The sequence below is a fragment of the Myripristis murdjan genome, chromosome 14, assembly GCF_902150065.1.
Source record: "Myripristis murdjan chromosome 14, fMyrMur1.1, whole genome shotgun sequence".
NCBI lineage: Eukaryota > Metazoa > Chordata > Actinopteri > Holocentriformes > Holocentridae > Myripristis > Myripristis murdjan.
In genome coordinates this window covers 30,017,073-30,040,979 of record NC_043993.1, presented here as the reverse complement: position 1 = coordinate 30,040,979, position 23,907 = coordinate 30,017,073, and the positions used below count along the sequence as shown (strand labels likewise).

General features: G+C 41.5%; 1 protein-coding gene across 7 annotated transcripts; it reads right to left on the bottom strand.

Annotated features, from left to right (window-relative positions):
- Nucleotides 1-2,035: 2,035 nt before the first annotated feature.
- On the bottom strand, nt 2,036-19,677 carry slc8a2a (solute carrier family 8 member 2a). 7 transcript variants are annotated; one of them, XM_030069680.1, is made up of 13 exons: nt 19,321-19,421; nt 18,223-18,360; nt 16,784-17,011; nt 16,390-16,662; nt 15,169-15,612; nt 13,989-14,353; nt 12,528-12,631; nt 12,269-12,284; nt 11,658-11,662; nt 10,641-10,753; nt 8,368-8,467; nt 7,409-7,681; nt 2,036-2,412 (listed from the first exon to the last, which is right to left on the bottom strand). In XM_030069680.1, exons 1-13 carry the CDS (start codon nt 19,390-19,392, stop codon nt 2,036-2,038), a joined length of 2,508 nt encoding a protein of 835 aa, XP_029925540.1. In that variant the 5' UTR covers nt 19,393-19,421. The 7 variants fall into 7 exon arrangements, with proteins under 7 accessions (XP_029925540.1, XP_029925534.1, XP_029925538.1 ...); XM_030069674.1 differs by lacking the exons at nt 11,658-11,662; nt 12,269-12,284 and adding an exon at nt 11,252-11,269 and having other exon boundaries at nt 19,321-19,677; XM_030069678.1 differs by lacking the exons at nt 11,658-11,662; nt 12,269-12,284 and adding an exon at nt 16,140-16,153 and having other exon boundaries at nt 16,383-16,662.
- Nucleotides 19,678-23,907: the final 4,230 nt, after the last annotated feature.

The window sequence follows — 23,907 nt, the reverse complement described above, 5'->3', positions numbered from 1 at the left end:
GACCCCAATTTTGGCGAGGCTGAGGCGTACTAGACTTGGGAGCTCAGTCCTGATCTCATTCCACAGATGTGCAGTGGAGAGTGTCTCTGCTCCTGCATCCCAGTGTGGCACGGTGGCTGCTCTGCTGCAGAGAAAGCGGCACAAAACATTGTGGGAGGCAGTCTACCCACCACCACGAACATTTATACAGCCGGATGCAGAAAAAGGGCCTCCAGCATCATGAAGGACCTCACCCATCCCACACACTCACTGTTTGCCCCCTTCCTCTCAGGCCGGAGGTGGAGGAGCATCAGGAGCAGCACCACCAGACTCAACAGCAGCTTTTATCCACAAGCTGTTGGTCCCCTTTAAACACACACACACACACCCCTGCCCCCACATATGGACAGGTGCAATATTGGCTAAATTAGCCAACCGGACTGATCTGTGCACTGTATTTATTTAATGTAAATGTAAATACATTTATATAAGTATTTTTATCGCACATTTTTATATATTCAATATTGTGTTTTTTATTTATTCTTGGCTTGACCGGGCCTCGGTTCTTAATTTCGTACCCCCTCATGTGCATGCATGTGTTGTTGCTATGACAATAAACTTTCCTTGAATCCTTGAATCCTTGAACAGCCCAAGGTACTCAGCAGAATGCCGCCTGCAGCTGCAAACCACGGATCAAATCAACGTTACTGCTAGAAGCATTTACTCATTGTCCAGCTGCAGTACTAAAGTAAATATTTTCATTCCATCCAACGTTTACAGATAAAATCTAACTTTTATTAACAGATATAACACTTATTTCAGAGCACAAAATGGCTTTAAGGCAGGGAACACCTTACCGGAACAACTGCTCACTTGTTTCCTCCTACAAAAAAAAAAAAAAAAAAAAAAAAAAAAAAAGTCTTTATCTTTTTCTTTTTGTCAAAAAGATAAAGGTTACTATGCTCCCGTCTCAGGAGCATAGTAACCACAAAGAGGACAGTTGAAAATAACTATTAATTTGAGTTTAATTAACTATCAATTTACCATTAATTAATGATGGTTATTATAAATTGTTACCAAAAAAAAAACCTTGTTCTCAAGGGAGCACTAACCCCAGGCTAATGCCACATTTTGCCTATCAGTCAGGATGATGGATCAAATGGAGACTTGACTCAGTTGAAATTTCAGTGTAATTATGACAACTTAAAATAAATCACAGTATCATTTTTTTGTCCATGTCAGCTCATATACATTAAATTACAAAGACATTTAATTGCACAATTAATAAATAAGTGGATAAGACCTATGGGGTGAATGAATCATCGCTTTTCACACACTCACTCCAAATGGCAGATATGAAATACTTTTTTTTTCCCATCATGCCACTGCTGATTAGAAATTCATTGTGTGTGTAATTATTATTTTGTTGATTTTACTCTTCGATCTCAGGAGCATTTTATGATCTTTACCACTATCAGGAGTGAGTTCAAATGCAGTAAGAGCGGTACATTATATCAAACAGAGATATACAATTTTACAGCGAGAGATATTATACAACAGCAGCTTATCTCCCAAACTGTAGATTGTAATTAAACTGCTCGTTTATGTACAACACTTGTGTCAAAGTGTTATCCAAAAGGTAGAACAGGCAGTCTCATCTGTCGAAAACAGTCCTCTAATCCCAGTTCAAACGCCTCTGTGGGCAGGCAGAGAAACAAGGCCAAACGTGGAATTCAGGTTATGGGAAGGACCAGTGACCTACATATTACATGTCGACCTTTCGCCCTCCTTCATTTCCGACAAGTGAAAATGATCAGTAGTTTTACGATGAACGCAACTGATGGGAACTGTCCTTAAATAAATGATGTACATCTTTGCATTGCTGTGTCCGTGTGTTTACAGGAGTCAGGTTTTTTTTCATGAACCATGGCAGCAGTTGTCAAGTGAATACGGAGCACTGTCCAGGTGAGTATATCCTGGGGATGTCTGTGTGTGTATGTGTGTTTGCGTGTGTGTGTGTGTGTGTTCAGTCACTGCTCCGGACAGCCGTGCTCTCTCAGAAGCCCTGTATATGGCAGTAGGCCTCCAAGCTGGAGAAGAGGATGTAGAGGAACCAGAGGCCGATGAAGAAGAGGGACGTGAGCAGTTTGATAATCCTCGGGCCTCCCAGTTCGCCGCCTACGGCCGGCCTCCGACGCAGCATCAGCACCGCCATGTTGATGAAGGCGAAGATGGTGAAGAGCGTGACGGAGAACGCCAGTGAGCCAGGATCTACACGGAAGACCTGACCTTTGACCTCCCAGTATATGGCCGCCACGGACCAGGCCACCCCGATGCCCAGGAAGACGTTGACTGCGTTGCTTCCCGTCACGTTGCCCACAGAGGCGTCGGCGTATTGGTCCTGTGTGGCCGCTACTTTACTGGCAAAGGTGTCTGCATAAAGAAAACCCAGGCAAAGAGGTTAGAGGACCTGGTCACACTGTAAAAAAAATCAACTTACACTGCAAAAATGCAAAATCTTACCAAGATTATTTGTGTTATTTCAAGTCAAAAATGTCTTATTTCCAGTCAAAATATCTCATTACACTTAAAATAAGACACGATCACCTCAGAAGTTACTTGTTTTTAGACAATTTTCACTCGTTTCAAGTGAAAATTCACTTGAAACGAATGAAAATTTGCTTGTTTCCTTGGCATCCAGATGTTAATCAATTTTAATCAAGCAGTGTCTGAGATATTGAGTGTGTTCAAATCAAATCAAATCAAATCAAATTTTATTTATATAGCACCTTTCATACATAAAACAAATGCAACACAAAGTGCTTTACATTAAAATACATACAACCCTAATCCCCCACCCCCTCATACTCCCCCACACACGCACACACACACAAGTACAACATATTTCACACATGCATACACTCCAGGCATACACCTCACCACGCCCCAGCCCACCCCAACCCAACCCAAAGATAGAATAAAATATGGCTGAGCACTGAGGGACCAGATGAGGAAACACCATTCATTCTTTGGGAGCCATCCACACCGGGAGGCGTCCCAGCCCACGACTACAGGGGGCACCACCACAGAGACCACCCCGACCCAGACAGATAGGAGCCCACACCACGGCCATAAGGCCCTGGAGCGGGGCCCCCAACCATCCAGGCCAGGACAACCCCCAGGACGGCACCCCCCGCAGGCAGGCCAGATACAGCTCCCGGTGTGGAGGGCCCCCATGAGGAAAACACTGGAGCTAAAAACTAAAAGATAACAGAGCAAAATACAATCAATACTAAACGGAATAGAGAAGAAATAAGTAAATAAATAATATATATATATATAAACATATAAAAAATGAAGTGTAATAAATGATAATAAATTAAAAACAATAAAATTAAAACAATAAAACAATGCAGGCAACATAAATATGTATTAAAAAGTAAAAATAAATAAATAAATAAATAAATTATTAATCAGCAACTAAAAGCAGTAAAAACAATAGAAGCAGCAGAAAAGAGTGGAAATAGAATCAGATAAAAGCCAGATTAAAAAGGTGGGTCTTGAGCCTGCGTTTAAAAACATCAACAGTCTGAGCAGCCCTGAGGTTCTCCGGCAGGCTGTTCCATAGACGTGGGCCATAATAATAAAATGAAGATTCACCATGGGTTTTTGTTCTAACGTTGGGAACAGTTAAAAGACCGGTACCGGAGGACCTCAGGGTGCGCGAGGGCTGGTAGGGTAAAAGCAGGTCAGACAGATAAGAAGGCCCAAGGCCGTTAAGACACTTAAAAACTAATAAAAGAACCTTAAAATCAATCCTGAAACGCACAGGGAGCCAATGCAGTGACTTTAAAACTGGTGTAATATGAGCCCGCTTTCTGGTCCTCGTCAGAACACGTGCAGCTGAGTTCTGGAGTAACTGAAGGTGTGAAATACTCTTTTTGGGGAGACCAGAAAGCAGGGCATTACAATAATCTAAACGACTAGAGATAAAAGCATGCATTAGCACCTCTGTGCTGGCCAGAGAGAGAAACGGGCGCACTCTGGCTATGTTCTTAAGATGATAAAATCCTATCTTTGTTATACTTCTAATATGTGGAATAAAATCAAGCTCAGAGTCGAAAAGGACGCCCAGATTTTTGACACATTGTGAGGGTTTAAAATCCTTTAATTTTGGTAAAAGTTTCTCTCTCTTGCCTTCAGGGCCAATAACTAAAACCTCTGTTTTGTCCTGGTTGAGCTGTAGGAAGTTCTCTGCCATCCATGACTTTATATCTAAAATACAATTTAAAAGGGTATCAATAGGCCCTGTGTCATCAGGGGACACAGCAATGTAGAGCTGTGTATCGTCAGCGTAGCTGTGAAAATTGATGCCGTGTCTCCTGATGATGTCCCCAAGGGGAAGCATATAGAGATTAAAAAGTATTGGACCTAAAATTGAACCTTGGGGCACCCCACACTTCATTTCATGGGTTCTAGAGGAACATGTATCCAAACTTACGAAAAACCGGCGATCTGTGAGATAGGAATAAAACCAGTTAAAAACAGTACCAGAGAGGCCCACCAGGTTTCTGAGTCTGTTTAATAAAATGTGGTGATCTACTGTATCAAAAGCAGCGCTTAGATCCAGTAGCACCAGGACTGAGAGCTTCTGTGAGTCCATGTTACACCTGAGATCATTAACAATCTTCAGGAGGGCTGTCTCGGTACTGTGGTTCATCCTAAAACCAGATTGATATTGATCTAAAATATTATTTCTGTTTAAAAAATCATTTAATTGGATAAAAACCAGTTTTTCTAAAATTTTACTTAAAAAGGGTAAGTTGGATACAGGTCGGTAGTTATTAAGAATGTTAGGGTCCAAATTGCTCTTCTTCAGAAGGGGCTTCACCACTGCCGTTTTAAAGGCAGCGGGGAAGACACCTGTCTGGAGGGAGCAATTTACAATATTTAAAAGTTCAAACTCAAAGAATCCATAAAACGTCTTTAAGAGTGATGTGGGAATTGGATCTAAAAGGCAGGTTGTTGGGTTAACTCGGGAGAAAACTCGACCAAGCATCTGTGCATCAACCAGGACAAAATGTTCCAGTGTTTCCTCTGGTAAAAGCAATGGCTCAGGACTATTAAAAGCAACACTGTTTTGTGATAAAAAAGTAGATCTAATGACATCAATCTTACTTCTGAAGTGGTCTGCAAAGTCCTCACATAGAGCATCAGTTGGTACCATGGAGGACTTTTTAAAATCGGTGTTTATTAAAAGATCAATTGTGGAGAAGAGGAATTTATGGTCATTCTTTTTAACTGAGATAAGTTTTGAAAAGTGGGAAGTTCTTGCCTGTTTAACTGCGTTATTATAAATTTTGAGTTTTTCACGGAGTATTTCATGGTGTACTGTCAGTTTTGTTTTCCTCCACTTCCTTTCAGCACTCCTGCACTTTCTTTTCAGACTCTTAATTTCAGAATTTATCCAGGGGGATGTAGATTTAGTTTTTATCGTTTTAGTTAAAAGTGGAGCCACTGAGTCGAGGGCTAACCTCAGTTTAGTGTTAAAATTATCGACAATAAAATCACAGGGTGCAGGTAAAATTTCAGCGGGGGTATTATATAAAATCTCAATAAAATTTGCAGCCACTCCAGGAGTAAGATGGTGTTTCCTCACTGTTCTCACCGGGGCCTCCTGTTGAATAAAACTGGCAACTTTAAAAAACACACAATAGTGATCTGACACAGCCAGGTCGACAACAGAGGACACACCAGTGGACAGGCCATAGGTTATGACCAAATCCAGGGTGTGTCCTCTGTTGTGAGTGGGCTGTGTGACATGTTGCGTAAAATCCATACAGTTTAATATATTTAAAAATTCAATAGTAATGGGATCTGAAATGTTATCTATGTGTAAGTTAAAATCACCAGTTATTATCACTCTGTTATATGAGGAGTGTATAATTGATAAAAGTTCAGAGAATTCACTGATAAAAGAGGAGGCATGCTTAGGTGGTCTATAAATTGTCATACATAAAATAGGGGGACTGCTAAAAACAAATGCATGATATTCAAATGTAGTGTAATTATTTTGTGGAATTTCCTTCGTTAAAATAGAGTTAGAGAAAATTGTTGCAGTCCCACCACCTCTTTTACCACTCCTGTTGGAAAATAAAAAATTAAAATTTGGTGGGGAGGCCTCAGTGAGAACAGCTGGTGCATCAGCGCCCAGCCAGGTTTCAGTTAAAAAGAGACAATCAATCTTGTTATCTAAAATCAGATCATTAATAATAAAAGACTTGTTTGCTAGAGAGCGAACATTTAAAAGTGCCATAGTGAGGGTTGCAGGTGGACTGGTTATCTGTGAATTATTGTTCTGAATATTAACATAAATCAAGTTTTGACGGGAAAAGCGGGGAGGTTTAACAGAAAAAGAACAGTGGTTGTGTAGTGGCCTATTATTTGCGATGACTGGGATGAATGTTGGTTGCAAAGTGGCGTTAGAAGTGGTGTTATGGCGTCAGTCGGCAAGGCTGGAGAAATGGTTGGAAAGGTGAGAGGCTAGAACTCAGGCCAGCTCAGGCCCTGCTGGCTTGGTGGTGCTGCTGTGCTGAGACACTTTTCCATCACTTCGTATCGGCTCTACTTGTTTTTGCCAGTTAATTTTCAGGATTTTGTTTCCATTGCAGACAGCGGCCCCTCATGGTGAAGCCCTGTTGGTCGCTTTTTTGTATCAGCACCCCAAAAAACTCAAAATGGCTGCTTCACATGGACAATATTAGCTGATTTTTCTTTTCTTTTCTTTTCTTTTTTTTTTTTAACATGGATAGATTATCAACCATGAGAAGTTTCACAGGTCTCGTTTTTTGTTTTGCCTGCTTGTAAGCAGCGACCAGCGGGGCTTTGCTACTGGCGAGACTTCACTGTTCAGTTTCTCTCTGACCAATCAATGGTCTGTCTGCAGCATTTCATATAACATTTTAGTATCTGCTTGACTTGCCTGGACCCTCAGTGGAGGCAGTGCCATATAGTACTATCCCAAACTTTTGCCTGATGGAAAACCAGAAAAAGCGAGTACAGCTGAGGTGAGAATGGCTGATACCACGTGATGGAAAAGCGCCCTTAACATTCAGAATCCATCATTCCCCCAAGTTTCATCCAAAATAGACCAGCAGAGGCTCAAAAATAGCGTCTGATGGATGGATGGAAAAACGTCCAAAAAAAGCCCAAACCTTAGTTCCTTCCCCGGTCTTCAATCATGAGAGACAAAAATTCTGTCAGTGGGGCTGGATAACAATGTCATTTCAATTAATAGAAATATATTAGGGAGCACACATTCCCTCGAACATTAATCTGGAATCACTTTGTGTGGCTTTATGATGATTTTGAGACTCAATACTAGACTAAACACACACACACACACACACACACACACACACATGCTCACCAGGAATGGAGGTCCCCAGAGCTACAAACACCACGGCAGTGACTGTGTCCCTGAGGCCGACGGTGCAGCCAAAGTGGGACGCCAGGTCTCCGATTACGGCCGTCAGTAAGCCGATGACGCCGATTGACACCACAAAGCACGCCCAGCCGTTACAGTACTCAGTGGGCGGCACGAAGGCAAACAAAATCTTCCAGAAAACACAGAGTATGTGCATGAAGTAGTCAAAGCAGTTTGGCATTCGCTGCTCTTGCCCCTCCTCTTCTTCTCCATCACCTGTTCCAAGAAGACAAGGGGAAGATATATGTTAAAAAAAAAATGCAACAAAACAGTTATGAAACATTTAAAACACATTTTGTAGGGACATTTGCATTGCTTTCTGGTCTTTTTTTTTTTTTTTTTTTTTTTTTTGCTTTCTGTGTGGGATGATTGTACAAATGATGCAGTCACTCCTTGGGTCAGTTGGTAGGCTAATGAAAAAGCTTGAGGTGGAATGCTGTTTTTATATAAACTCAATATCCAGTGAGGGTCATGTAAGCATATTTGCTGAGAAAGGCTAGATAGATATGGACACTAAATATCAGGTCATTAAAACTTGGAGGTAAAACTTTTTTCTACAGTGTTTAAATTTTGACCAGTAACTTTGAACATCCACTTTGGCCTCACTGGCATAATTTTCCATATATAAGAATGCAGCGGCAAAATGTACTGTATGTTCCCTCAACGCCAACAGAACAACAATTTCCATGCTTCTGTTACACTGACAAACTGATACATATTCAGTAATTATTATATGAAATGCTGTTTGAAAATGGTGTATGGAAAAAAAAAATACATCAAGGGAATATATGGCCCTGGGAACATAGATTTACTCCCACTTCCAAAGTTTTCTTCACAAGGAAACTTTGTAAATGTAAATATAACCAATGTACAAAAATATGCAAATAAAAGCCATTAGTGACCTGCACTGACTGTGACCGCCTCGATGAATTGCTCTTTCCATGAATGAGTGCCGATCACCACGGCCAGATTAGTGTCCTTCAGGAGTTTGTCCACAGTGCTCTGCCGGAAAGAGTACAACGAGTTAGTACGGACACTGAGAGACAAACAGTGGAGCTCATGTGAATTTAAAGAGCGAGGCGTCAACACGTCATTTGAAAACCTTTCTCTTGAAAAGGAGTCTCACGAACAAGCTTGCTATATAGGCAATAAGAGAAATGTTTCATGCTTTTGTGACACTCTTGATAATTTCTCTCAGTCACCGGGGCTTGCACACATCGTCACCGCACACTTGCTTTATATTACAAAATTATTATAGGATTTTTGCAACGTCTTGGAATTCAAACGTTCCATGAGATAGAATAAATAAAAACACTGCAAAAAAAAAAAAAAAAAATCTTACCAAGAATATTTGTCTTATTTCAAGTCAAAATGTCTTATTTCTAGTCAAAATATTGCATTACACTTAAAATAAGACATGATCACCTCAGAAGTAACTTGTTTTTAGACAATTTTCACTTGTTTCAAGTGGAAATTCACTTGAAAATTTGCTTGTTTCATTTGCAAAGTTTGCCAGTGGAACAAGTGAAAATTCACTTGAAACAAATGAAAATAGTCTAAAAACAAGTTATTTCTTAGGTGATCATGTCTTATTTTGAGTGTAATTAGATATTTTGACTAGAAATAAGACATTTTGACTTGAAATAAGACAAATATTCTTGATAAGATTTTGAGTTTTTGCAGTGAATCCTCTGCTGCTCCAACAAACACTGGTGCCTGGGGTTGTAAGTCATGACTGTTTGAGTGAAGTTCATACAATGTTTTCTTCAGGGACCATTTTCAGATTGAGATGAATCCTCTGTGGTAAATTTCCAGTACAACAGGGGATTGGTGCATTGAAGTGCTATCAATAAATCAGAAAAGCAAATGTGCCAGTGTACTTAGCAGTAAGGCAGTCTTGGATAACGTTTTACAGAAAGAAGAAGCCAAATCCACATCATCATTCTCATAATGCCTATGTTTGCTTGCATTTGTGTAATGGTGGGATTTTCTGTGAATGTAATGCTGTTTGGAAGCCCCGGAGTATAGACCTAACTAACGTCAACACAGGTGGATACAGCGTAGTCTTCACACACTCAATGCGTCTCAAAATTAAATGCATGTAGTGAAATGAAAAGTTCAGGATGGAAACATTTGTTCAGTCAGAAATACAGTTTGGGAATAGAAGAGATTTCATGAGACAGAGGTCCAGCACAGAGCATGCTGACAGAAACTGTACCTGGTCTAGCACTCCATTGGGAGTCAGTCCAGTCTGATGCATGAGAGGGGGTCATGGTAGGAAGTGGTTAATGAAGCAAAACACACTCACACATGCTACAATTTACTAAACACAGAGCCAAGACATGGAGCTTTTCCACTGACCATATGTTTGATCAGTTTTACAGACCGGCAGGCTACCAGTTAAAGAGAAACACAACTCAACCTCAAATCTCTGTGAGGCCTGGCTGCTAACGGTCAATAGTACAGTAGGGCGCCTTGCGTCTTTGGTGGCAGGTGATGTCGCTACCCATAAAGTACATCACCTTACAGGCACAGGCACCCTGCTTTTCGCAATAGAAGGTCAGGCTTCACAGAGATTTGGGTTTGGGGTTGAGCTCCTTTTTAAATGCTATTTTGCATCCAGATGATTTTCATGTCATACTGGTACTGCATCAGGTCCGAATCAAAACAAAATCCTTCATCCTGAAAAACCACACAGGATACTGGCGTTATTTACCTTTTCCATTTTTCACAATGAATTCTCTGTGGAGCTATACAGCGATATGACTTTGAGCGAGGCAGAAGGGATTAATAAGACAAATGATTCTTATTTCTGGCTAATGGAGACCGTAGTTAATCCCATCAACTAAGACTAAAGATGTGCATGACAGATATTGTGAGAACCGACTATCTGCTGTCATTAACCGGTGGAAAATGGACTGTTTTTGTTTCTTTTTTTTATGTAACAAATGCCTCGCACAGTCTGCCTATTTCATATTTCTAATTCTACTAAGAGGCTATGTTGCCAATGGTAGCAAGCTCTTATTCTGCTACTACTGCAATACTCTGATTGGAGGTATGTATAAATAATATATAAATATATTACATATATTGGTTTGGCCCTTGGCCCTTGTGTAAGTGTGAGGAATATTTGGCTTTCTACGGGTGTGATAGCATCCAACAGACACCCACACACCTTAAAATCACAGGACTCCTCTATGATGACCTCCAGCCTGCTGTGCTCCCCCAGTATGGGTTTGCCCATCTCAGAGATCCTCCTGGCCTCCTCCTCCTCAGGGGTGGGGTTTCCTGTCAGGGGGCAGCGACATCACACCGTTACTATAGTGTGAAATGCACTGTGTCATGTGTGCAATCTACTGTAGAAGAACAAAACCACACACACACACTAATCCTCATCAACAGGTGTGAAGACAAAGGAGAGAAAAGGGGGAAAGAAACACGGCACTCTGCCTCCAAGCTACGCAGCACTACATGCAGCATTTCAACATCAATAAATCATTACCACATCAATTAGGAATATTATCGTAAACAAACTAGAACATGAGTCAGAGGATTTGCCAGTCATCATGTTTATGGGAAATGATGTCTTGATTTTGAGAAACACACTATCAGTCCCACTGGTGTCCCACTGTGAAATATAGGCTTCCCGTCTTGTTGACCATGATCTTATTTGTTTACAGCAATTGTACTAAGTTAAATCAGTACATTTGACAATGATATGTTGATGTTTTAAATGACACTCACAGACATGCACATTTGCATTTGCACATCTGCAAACTATCTTACCCTGGTTTAGCAGAAGTGCTGGGGACAAAGACACAGAGAGATTCACTACAGTGACATACAGGTAACACTACTTTCAGGGCCTCCTCCATTAAAACAAACAGTGTTGGGGAGTTAGACTAGTTACATGTAATTCAATTACAAACATGTACTTGTAATGAGTTACAGTCAATGAGAAAAAAAAAATGTAAATGTTAAGTTACAGTTAGTAATCAAATTGTTGTTCATTACAAAGGGGTTACACTCAGTAAAAAGCTTATATGTAGACTTTAACATTCACTCTGCTGCTTTGCATCTCTTCGCCGTGCAGAAATGTTTTTTTTTTTTTTTTTTTTTCTGGCAGGGTGAACAAAGCTGCTGGGACAAATCTGAGTGCAACGCCATCAAGGCAGGATGTCTTATAAGGAACTGTCTCTATGTCTTGACGGGCTCCATTCATTTGGCACGATGCGCTCAAATTTTAAGAACTGTTTTTGAGGACGGTTCTCTTGTTTGAATTTGCCCCGCCTCTCATCTTCCAATCAAATCAATCAATCTATGTCTACATCTTTCTATCCATCTATAGATTATAAATAATAATAATAATACTGCGATGAAGTAATTAAAATAGTTACATTACTTATTACATTTAGCAGGTTAAATAGTAATCTGTAACGTATTGCATTTCAAAGGTCACCTTCCCAACACTGACAAATGCAGTGATGATGAGCTATGAACTGACACTGTGCTGTAGGTTGGCTTACTGAGAACAGACACAGTGAAAACATGTATACAGCAAAGCAAAAAAAACCCTCTCTCTCTTCGTAACAGTTGAGCAGGCTTTCACTGCCCCTCTTGTTGAACCAGTGATTTACATAAAAAACGATGTAATTGACTCCTGTGTATCGCCTTGAACGAGCACATGTCCAATTCGTGCGCCTCCCCTGTTGGCACACTGAAGTGGCCGGCAGCCGATACTAAATTCATAATTGGCTGCAGCACCTGCGCCGCCGTGAAACAGAGACAGTCGTGAATGGCAACGTGTAATCTTCGGTTACTGCCTCTGACGCAGGCGCCGAGCGCTCAGCCTCCTGTACCGCTGCTGTTATTGTTGTGACACTTGATCCTGATCAGCACACGGGTGCAATGAGTTTGGACCATACCGAATTTATTCAGTGTGAACGAGAATGTCACTGTTCCTCGATTACTATATGATACTGCGTTTTATTATTATTAGTCATGAATATGGATGTCATGTACACACAAACACTAAAATAAAAAAAAACAGTGACACACTCACCAGAGATTCCTCGCTTCAACCATTTGGGCTCCTCCAGCACAATGAAGAAGTTTTCCTGCTTCTCGTACTCGGCCACATTAATAATGCGCACTTGTAATGTCTGACTGTGGACGTATACGAACATACACACACGCACACACACACACACACACAAAAGACAGGCCTTTTAATTTCTTTAGCAGAGAGTATGATCAAGGATAAAGCATCAATACGAATAGAAACATAAATACCATAAATGCCAATACACACTCCAGAAATGGTCCCCTAGCACCTCTGTCCCTTAAATATTTACCTGTGCTCTACCATCTAAATCACATCACAGGCTGAAGTGACCTAAATAATTCATCACATTGGACGTCTAAATAATTCAGAGCTACACATAGTGCACACAAATACACACACAGGAATAGCACATAGGGGCTAAGAATACAACAAATAAAATGCGTTATTATGCCACAACTTAGACAGACCACTACTTAAACGTAAACATCAGGAGTTTGTCGAATACTTTGCTGATGATTTGCTGTTAGAGGTGACAACTTGGAATCGTCACAAGCACGGGTACACACCGGTATTGCAATTAAAAAAACATCCATCCCCATGCACACGCTTCTCCATTATCTGTTATCTTCAGATGTCTTCAAATATGCATTACTGTACTAAACCTGCTGTAGGGACTGTGTTACATAACAGGGTCTAAGTGTGCAATTAGCCCATGTGCAAACACAACTTATATAGCCTGAAAATTTAATGGGAACAGGATCTGTCAAGTAACATGGGGTGACGAGAGGTTCCCAAACCCGATCAGGGAAAGGATTATCATTGGGTGTCAAGTCGTCAGGTAATTCTGTCTAAAAGGAGCTCCTCCACCTGGACTGGCTGAAAACCTATAGATGCTTCTTTGCAGCACCTTTCCAACACCGTCGATCCCGTGTAGTATGGATTTAAAAGTACAGATAATGATGCATTACAGGCACTACATAATGGTAGCTTTTTATACAGTTTGTGCTTAACGGTACCAAAACAGATTGCATCACACAGTAGCACCAAATAAGAATAGGTGGGCGGGAGCACCTGGGGTCTTTATGAAGGTGTCAGGAGGCTCCCTGACAAAATAATGAATGCTTTATTTTCTCTAAAATGTCCTTGCCTAGTTTTGAATCTAAATTTCACTCCCTTTTACAGTGCAGACATGTTCCTACTTCTGTTTAATTCTTATTGAACAATAAAGATCTTCTGAGATGGGGTTCCTTAGTTGAACGGTCTGACATGCATCTATTTGGGGCCCTCCTTGGGGCCCTTGTCAAATAGTGTGTTGAGAGGTAGGGTATGTCCAAGAATATGTCTGTGTGTCACTGTTTCTTCCCTGGCAACGAACTGATTCATAGTCCAAGAAAACAATCCACCCATGAAGCTCCAAACTGTAGTTTCCCTGACCTCAGAGTATTGACCGTGCCTCACCTGGTCTGCTCATTGGTGAATTCCAGTTCCCCCTTGGTCTCTTCATAGTCAACCCCAGCCTTGGCACTGCCATCTTCTGTGTGGTACGGCACAGCCACCGTGCCCCTGGAGCCGGAGTTCCTCACCACCGTCAGTGACAGTATTCCCGAGCTCTCGCTCACCCGCAGCACCCGTTGGCTGAACGTGAAGATGCCAGCGTGGTCATCGTCCAGGATGGTCACAGTGGCGACCAGCGGCTCCACCAGTCTGCCCTTGGGTGGTGTTCCTGTCCCGGCTTCACTCGCTCCCTCCTCCAACCTCAGGTTACGAAGACGCACAAAGAAGTGCTCGTCTTCCTCAAAAACGTCATCATCCAAGATGCCCACCTGGAGAGAAGAGAAGAATCAAAAGTCACTTTGCTCATGTCCGGTTTGATACTGGTCCATATCGACCCAAAGTCAGGGCTTGAGTTAATGTAAAGAATTTGTGGCAAAAATTAAAAATAATAATTTCTAAACCTCCTTGCAAGTTCACTAATTTATTGTTGGCCACTGTTTGGTTTAATTAGTTCATTGGGGATATGGTCATATTTTTCACTCAGTTTTTCTGTTCTAGTAAACACCTCCTGCTCACAGTGACATGGTGAGTGAGCTACCATGTGGATCTGGGGTTGGATATGAGGTGTTCTTGCCTTGTTATTCGACTCGGATGAAGACACGGTGATAGCAGTGAAACGTCGTTTCTTGCACCCAATTAAATAGTAATAATTGACCGACTGCTCCAGAACTTCTTTTGGGGCCGACCTAAACAACATGACCTAAAGTACCCATTCCACCTTGAGCTAACTACCAGTTAAAGGTAATAAAACAAAGTTAAGCTGCCCAATTTTTATAATTCTTCTGATTTTAAAATACCCTTTGAAAACATCAACATAGTTCAAAGGAGTTTAAGGGAGACAGTTTGTGAGTCGACACAGAAACCCTTACAGTGATCTGTAGAATGTTTTGATTGGTCTTAACTGAATTTACCCTATCTTAATTAAAACTCACCTTCAGTTCTCCTTACTATGTGGTTCACAGCTATAAAACTATCTAATGTAAATATTAAACATTGACAATTTTTGATTTAACCTATTCTGAAATAGCCCCTTGTCAAAATGTAAGCTTTCTCTCTTTCACCCTCCCTCTTCCCTCTCTCTCACCTTGATCTCTTTGCGGGTTTCCCCAGGCTTAAACACCAGGGTTCCCTCACTGAACTCATAGTCCGCCCCAGCATTGGCAGAGCCATTTTCTGTACTGTAGTCCACATAGAAAGTGTCCTGGCCGGTGCCACCATCGAGGATCACCCCGAGGCTCAAGGTGCCACAGTTCTCTGTGCACTGGTACTGGGCATTTTCAAAGCAAATATGGGAGCACGTGGCCTTGTCGTCTTCCTGGCCTCCAGCGGCAGCTGAGCGGCGAGTGTGCTCAGCAGCGTGTTTCTTTAACACGTTGCCGGCACCGATCATCCTGCGAGTTGCCTGGATGCGGTAGAAGGCGCGGCTCTTCTTCTGCTGAAGCAGGGTGGAGTAGTTGGCCATCTCAATCAGCTGATCCAGGTCTTTGTCGGGGTGTTTCTCCTTCAGGTCTTTGAGAATGCGGACCGCCTGATCAAGATCAAGAAACACCAGAAATCACTTACTGAGTGATATACTATGTAGAGAAAGACTTTTGTCAGATTCTCTAAAGAATTCTGCAAAGCATGGCCTACATGCTCACAAATGCCCCTTAAAATCTTAGTTTTAACTTTACACAGCTTGTGCATTTAGAGATGCTGCACTGCAGTGGGGTCCTGGAGATGGGGGTCCCAGCAAAATGAGAAATAGTATAATGTCATTCAGTAGATGCTGGCAAGATGTGAGCACATTTTCACATTCTAAAGTGGACTAGCACCAACTTTAGTGCTGGACTGGGACTAAGGAAAGCCCAGAGTTATAGTATAGCGCGAAAGGGCCTATATGGGTTTCACTCTCCCCCCAGTTTTTAGCACCACACTTTATAGATCAAACGGTATATGCAGTCCAGAGCATATATATTTGGGAATCCTTGACATGAACAAGCTTGGGAACTCCTGCTATAGTGTACTACAGTGGTTAAGACAGGAAACTCTAAAGCTGCATGAACCTACATGGACGTCCAGTCTCTCCTCTATGTTTAGTCCCTCTTAGCTTTCCTACTGTCTCAAAAAATGCAATGAGAAGTTTTCATGATTCTTCTTTTTCCATATTTTAGTAACACAAGCTGGAGCTGTTTTTTATAGGAGCTTTATTGATGCAGCACATGATGAAAACACGAAAATGAAAATACATCCTTATGATTTATGATGCCACACCACTCATTATTCAAAGCTACAAGACCATTTGTCCATGATCAAAACCTCTTACCTCATCTTTGTTCTGGTCCACTTCATTGCCCGTCTGTACAGAGACAGTCACACTTGAGGAGTTTGCGGGGCACGTGCTGCCGTCTGAGAACTTTCCATCCATGATCACGTCATTACCTTTATGTTCCATGTCACCCTCCATTTCAACCACAATGCCGTGCCTTTTGTCAGCACGATAACGGATATATTTGTAGAAGAGCAAGCGACGGTCAGCGATCCAAGCCAAGAGTACACACACTGGGAAGTAGAGCAAGGTGACCACGGCTTCCCACACCTGGTAATAAACACCCAGGGAAAATGATCACACAGTGATGTAAAAATTTGATTTATTGAAAATGCAGTAACTATATACATCCCAATACACAAGAAAAACATCTTAATGAGCACACACACACCTCTACAACTCCAGGTGAGATGACAGCCAGTATGAGGTAGAGCCAGATGTAAGCAAAGATACTCCAGAAAGCCGTGACAAAAAACACCCGTAGGTGCTTGATCTTGCGACACTCGCCGTCAGGGATCACCCACACACACACACCGATGATCACAAACATGTTGAAGGCGGCGCTGCCCACAATGGTGCCCGGACCAAGCTCTCCTGCGTCGAAGTTGTGCCCACACACCTGGGACATTGAAACATCGAGGGGACAAAGAACAGAAGGACAAACGTCAAACATCACAACCTTTGGGCCCGCTCTGTCACCAGGATGCCTGCAGGTTTCCAAGACCCAAATCTGAAGAGTTGTTAACAAATTTCTAATGCTGGAACTACCTGGAACTGAATTTCAGATTACTCTAGTATTCAAGATATAGAAACAAACTGGCGTATTGAAATATATCTGATTGAAAACAGACACTGAAAATATGGAAACTATAAACAGGCAGTATAAGAAAAACGAAACTGGGAAATTAAATGTTTAGGGACATGATACTCACCTACCCTTTATTAAGGCAGAGGCAGTAAAAACATGACTGGAATATTGTATGAAACACAGATACAGCGGCAAACAAACCCCACCTCACCTAAAAATAGACTTAGCCGGCATAAATCTTTCGTAGTTCCAAAACTAATCATGCTGACCAGTATACTAGTATACACACCTTTTAATTTACTACTGTATCACTGAGACCCGCTCCAAATGCAAATGACATCACATAAAAACCACTACAGCCCATCATAGGATTTGGTTAACTACTCCATTCTGCTGATTAGATATTACTGAATGTAAAGAATATGTCATTCCAATAATTGTAAAATAATTGGCAGTATCACAATTTAATTCACTATTTACATCCCAATAAATCATACGCTTTATAGAGCACAAACTCTGTAGATACACAGTCAGTCCTGCTTCTGGGTTCGCAGCAGATCGCATGTACAAAACTAAAAATTCAGGGGGGAAAAAAAATGTTATATGGATGGAAATGAGGCACACATGTCACTCTCACAAGACTCCTGTTGGATTACTTGTATTATTTTGTCTCTGGCCTCCACTTTGAAAATATGGTGAGGCTGAATGGAGACTTGCAGCAACAAGGTAAGCTGCTTTTAGTGAACGTTTCCTGTCGCCACACTCGCAGGACTGATCTGAAATTTGGATATGTTTATCTGCTGATGTTTCAGAGGAGCTTTGAAGGAATATGAAGAGGCGAGGAGGTGAAGTAGATGGCATGGGGGAGATTATTTAGAAATATTATGATGGAACGAGGACCCACAGTGATGACTCTCACACTGCACAAAGATGAGCGACAAACTTCTTTACAGTGAAAGGCAACTTTGTTTTTTGATTTTACTTTTTGTTTTTATTTTTTCCCCTGGATTGGATGCACGTACCTCAATGACGGACAGCAGGATCTCAGGTGCTGAGGAGCCCAGGGCCATGAGCGTGAGGTTGGACACCGTCTCATTCCAGATCCGCACCGTTGTTACCGAAGTTTCCCCATTAGGTTTGGTGATGGTCACTTCTTTCTCCTAGCATGACACAAGCTTGTGAAACACTTTGCATGATAAATAGGAGGCACAATAATGTGAGTGTACTGACACACAGTGCTTTTCATAGACCTGCGCCTGGGTTCACAATTGTTCAAATAACTGCAATCACTCATCTCTTCAAAATATCACAACCTTCATATTTGTATGCAAAAATGATAAGGATTTTATTTAAACTGTTAAATTGGTTGTAAAACACACATTTATGAATTGCACAGCTTACATTAATTTTAAAACAATGTTAAACTAAGGATTTCTAAAGTGTAACTGCAAGAAAAGATAATTTAGGAAGAAGAAAAAAGAAAGACAAAATAAATAAGTGATGTTTGCTTAATAGATATAGTACGTATGCTGCATCGTGACATTTGTTTTTTTTGAAGGATTCTACCAACTGTTTGGAAGAGTGATCCACTGGTAAAAAATAATTAATTCACTCAGTGATGGGAACACTGGCACGCTGAACAGTGATCACTGGTAGGTTATTTGGTCCAGTGAATAATACCAGAGACTATGAGAAATGAAAATTTGGAGCATGGGAAGTAACCTTAAATGAGTCACCATGCCACGCCACACATTTTGTATGTGGTAGTTTGAAATTACATAATAACAACAACAACAACAATAATAATAATAATAATAATAATAATAATAATATAATTTTCCCATGTGTAAGCAGGGACAAAGAGAATCGAAAAATTACTAAAGGAGCAAAGTTAGCCACGTTGGAAACTGCCAAAAGCTTCCAAAAGCAATTATCCTATTCATTATTAATAATGGAGCTCCAATCAGAAATTTTAAGTTTTACTCCTCTTCCAAGCTAGAACACACTCAATGCAACATCTGTGTAACAGTGGCGTTTTTTTGGAAACTTTTTTTTTTTTTTTCCAAAACATGAGATAATGGTGTAAAGGCCGGTCTTGAATAGAAGCAGCTCAATGGTACCTGAGAGGTGATGACCTCTATGGAGGCCATGAAGCGATCTGCGATGATGGACACACCCAGGAACATGTACATGAGGCAGACGAAATATATGATTGCCCTCCCTGCCTGCTCCCCCACTGGAGGGTTGAGTGGCAGCCACACCGGCAGCAGGATCCCAGGCTTACACACCGTCTGGTCTGCGCACGTTCGCTTGCCTGACCCCGTGGTGTTACCCGAAGACTGGGGCTGCTGGGTGCCTGACGCCCGCTCCACAACCTGGGGCCTGAAGGAGGCAGAGGTGCAGGGGTGGGAGAGGAGGAGGACGAGGGAGAGGAGGAGTAAAAGGATCGGGGAGGGGTGAAAGGGGAAGGGTCCCATGCTATCCCTGAGTTAGGTGGGGCCTCAGGTCACTGGAAGGGCGGCTGGGTCAGAAGACTCTCCTGGAAAAACAGAGAAAGCCATAAAGTCAAATAAAGGTGATGCATGTAGATCAGGGATGTCCAAACCTGTGCCACAGAGGGCCGAGAGGCTGCAAGTTTTCATTCCAACCGAAAACTGCACCAGGTGATTTTACCGATCACCTTCAAGCAGAGAGGACGGACTGATCAGTGAAATCACCTGGTGGAGTTTTTGGTGGGAATGAAAACCTGCAGCCTCTCTGGCCTCCATGGCACCAGTTTGGACACTGCTGACTGAGACGCTCACAGTCTGATAACAAAGTTGAGTCAAGGGCCAGGAGTCCACCGTGGAGTCTTACAAGGTGCAATAAGTAACATTTTTACAGTCTAGCAGCACAAAATGATCAGCAACGGCTGTAAATACCACAGGCTAAATAGTTACCACCAGGACCTGAGATTTCTAGATTTCAGAATTCACTTTGCAACCCATATTACCTTTTGGGACAAAAACTCCCAATTCACTGGAATTTCATGATACTCCCAGCAGAGGTGGGTAGAGTAGCCAAAAATTGTACTCAAGTAAAAGTACTGTTACTTCAGAATAATATGACTCAAGTAGAAATAAAAAGTAGTCATCCAAATAATTACTTGAGTAAGAGTAAAAAAGTACTTGGTGGAAAAACTACTCAAGTACTGAGTAACTGTTGAGTAACATCTTTATTTTTTTAACACAAGCACTCAATCAGACAGACAACAATACAAAATAATCATCTTCAGGCAAATTAAAGTTCATCCAATCAATAAAATTAATTAAATAAAAAATAATAAAAATATAAATAAATAAATAAAATGTCCAGGTTCTGGAGCATCACTAAGGCAGCTGTCATATTTCTCTTCCTCCATTCATTCATTGACATTGTCTAAAGTCTCCTGATAAATCCAGTGCTGATAAATACAATCACTCCAGACCGCCTAAACAATGCAGGGTTGCCAACTCTCACGCATTGGCCGTGACAGTCATGCATTCAGCCTCAATCTCACGCTCTCACACTCGAGAGAAATCTCACGCCAAATCTGACTTGTTTTCGATTGTAAATTTTTCCACTCATCATGTGTACTCATTTGTGACTATAAACAAGCTCAAGTCTTACATAGGCTCTAAACCACTCCAGTGTCTGATGTGTTATATTTTCTCTGATTGTTGATTCGCTGAAAACATTACCGTCATTACGTCAGTGACGTCCGTCTGCTGCTCGGGTGCTGCTACTTCAGTTGGTCAGAGCGGCAGAGCAGAGAGGCATGCACGGTGGCGAGATATGAAATTCGAGCGGTTATCCGATAATTATCTGTATGCGCGGCACACCCGTCAGATCCGGCAGACCTGGTGCCGGCCGGCACCGGCCGCAGCACCGCACGGTGTGCACGGCCTCTCCACAAGAGATCAGCTTTTAAAGCTACTCTAGTTGCTATGTGCCTATTTTTATGTGAAAATTAGTGGTGGAAAGAGTACAACAAATTGGCTCTGTCACTCTGCTGATATTTGACTGCAGTAGAATTAGAAGTACTGTTACCCTGCTGATACTTTACTTCAGTAGAAGTTCCGTGGTAAAAATCTCCTGCAGTAAAAGTCAAAAGCATCTCATTTTAAATGTCCTGGCAGTAAAAGTGACTGAGCTCCTTTGTCCAAACAGTAACTGTGTTAGCTGTGATCTTTTCCATGCAATTAGAAAAGGAGGAGGGAACACGCTGCACACTACATGCTTTTAAAGGGGCATTGCGCAGAATTCTCGAGGGTTGACTGACGTGAGGACTGACAAATGACAAATGTGGAATAAACACATAATTATAATGGGTGAATCTACATGGTTCTCATAGTCAGGCCAGCTCACTGATATTATTCCCCTTTTTTCCCCACACATATTCCACATTTTCACCAGTTGAGTTCAACCATGTGTAATTTTTCATAGTGCACCTTTTAGTTGAAATTTAGAAATCAAAAACGATTTAAAATGTAGTGAAGTGCAAAACTCAAGCAAAAATGCACTTCAGTAAAAGAAAAATCACTGACTATAAAAAATATTTAAATAAGTAAATGTAATTAGTTAGATCCACATCTGGTAAAAATAAATGTTTGTTAAATTACAAGTGGTGGCTGCAACCACTAATTGATGAGCAAACAAACTTGCACTATGTGCACAAATGAATTTCTGCTGTCAGGCATGGACACTGGCGGGAAAACCTCTCAGGCACACAACAAGAAACAAATCTAAACTTACAAGCAAAATACAACACTTCTCTTAAAGTAGTGAGTGGGTGATGCACTTGAGTAACTGGATCCTTCACACTTTCTAATATTCAAACAATTATCTCTCTCAGCCACAGAGTGAAACTGCCCTGTGCAGCTTTAATGAGCTGCTGTAATGAAATAAAAATGCGTCTCACTGTAAGCACCTCTTTTACACCTATAGAAAGCCACAGTGTGACATTACCGCTTGCCTGTTTGCACCATGGAGTTTCGCGGTATTGTGAATAATTTAAGCAATTGAATATTCATTCTGCAGCGAGCCAAAGTTCCTCTTTCCCTCCTTCCCTTCCAGCTTCCAGCTCTTGTGTTTAACCGTGCTGACGTCATCAAGTCATCAGTATTGCGTTTTACTGATGAGCCATGTAGTGCCAGTGCTGAATAATGAACACGCCCGTTTATACAGTTTCAGGAGTGTCTTTCAGAAGCGCACTGTACAGTCAATCGAGATGCAGACTGTTTTGTTTCCTTCGCCATAGCAATTGACACAAAGGATTAATAACAGCAGTTAGGACTGTAAACCGACCCGAGTGAGTCATCGTAATTGCTTGTCAAAATTACCGCGAGAAACTAAAGCCAGCTTGTGTAGCCATGTGGCTCCGGCGGCTATCATTCACTGGCACTGCTCAAGCTGGAGTGGTTGGCGGCGGCCGAGACTCAAGTGTAAAACACGAGAGGCACAGCTCCTCTGACGGTTTGGTATTTGTGAAATTCAGTTGCACTAAACAATGAAATTCTGGAGCTGAAAATGAACTATGGAGCCAGTTTTGGATTTAATGATGGATTTTGACACGGGGTCTGACATTTTGAACATGAACCTCATCAGGCCCATCACAGCACCAACAGGGCCCTTGGCTTCACGTTCAATATTGATTATTATTATTGATTATTCAATTATTAATGTATTTTTACACTGATATTAGGGATGCACTGAGCCACTTTTTTCAGTTCTGATTCAATTGTGATATCTGGGCTTTCGGGCATCAGCCAATACTGAGTACCAATCTGATAACAGATCCTTTCTTCTTCTTCCTCTTCCTCTTCCTCTTCTTCTTCTACTTTTTCTTCTTCTTCTTCTTCTACTTCTTCTTCTTCTTCTTCTTCTTCTTCTTCTTCTCAACATAATTGTCATTGTTATGCTCATTGTTTTTTGCACTACACAAAAAAATGCATCCAATTGAAATGTATCCCAAAGCAATTTATTTGATTTGTAGGTTAACACACACAAACAGATTTCGCATGCAAGCGCGTGTAGGCGTGTACAGCAATGCATCATTCAATACTAGTAAGTACATTTTGCTCAGAGTAATGACCACTGCAAAAGAGTTTTCTATTTTAACTGCAATACCAGCACACACCTCTGTGGCACTATACCGTAATCAGAAGAAAATCAGAAGAATCAGAAGAAAAGCTCCACGTTCACTCCCTGCAGTCAGGCTAACAGGCTGTTGTGGAGGCTGCAGCGGTGGATTAACTACTGTGATATTATAGAAATATTACAGGCAGCATTGTGGGTGCACCTCTATCACAAATCAGTATCCAGTCCGTGAATTACAACTTGATAAGCTCCAATACCAGCGCATCCCTAACTGATATTTTTTATATACTAAATGAAACTGTTTAGATCACCACAGCGCCACCAACAGGCCAAAAAGTCCCCAGGGTTGAAGCTCCAATATCTCAGACAGCACACGTTATACATGCAAACTAACAATCTAACAAACTCACTAATAACATGCCGGGCGATTGCGACAACCATGAGGGCCGACAGGGTCGCTGCTGACATGTTTGAGATTTAATGCAAACTTAATGTCGGATGTGATGAGAGAATCTCGTGGCCAAGGCTGTGTCATGTTTCTGTCTAGACACTGAACACAAGATACAGGACATAACAGCGAAATCCACATC

What these genes read in the sequence shown, in the direction of transcription:
- slc8a2a (XM_030069674.1), bottom strand. Translation starts at nt 19,677, where the DNA reads ATGGGACCCTTCCCCTTTCACCCCTCCCCGATCCTTTTACTCCTCCTC. An exon ending in AAACCCGCAAAGAGATCAAG is followed by an intron (nt 14,354 to 15,168) that starts GTGAGAGAGAGG and finishes TCTTCTCTCCAG; the next exon opens with GTGGGCATCTTGGATGATGA. An exon ending in AGGAGTCCTGTGATTTTAAG is followed by an intron (nt 8,468 to 10,640) that starts GTGTGTGGGTGT and finishes TCTTTCCGGCAG; the next exon opens with AGCACTGTGGACAAACTCCT.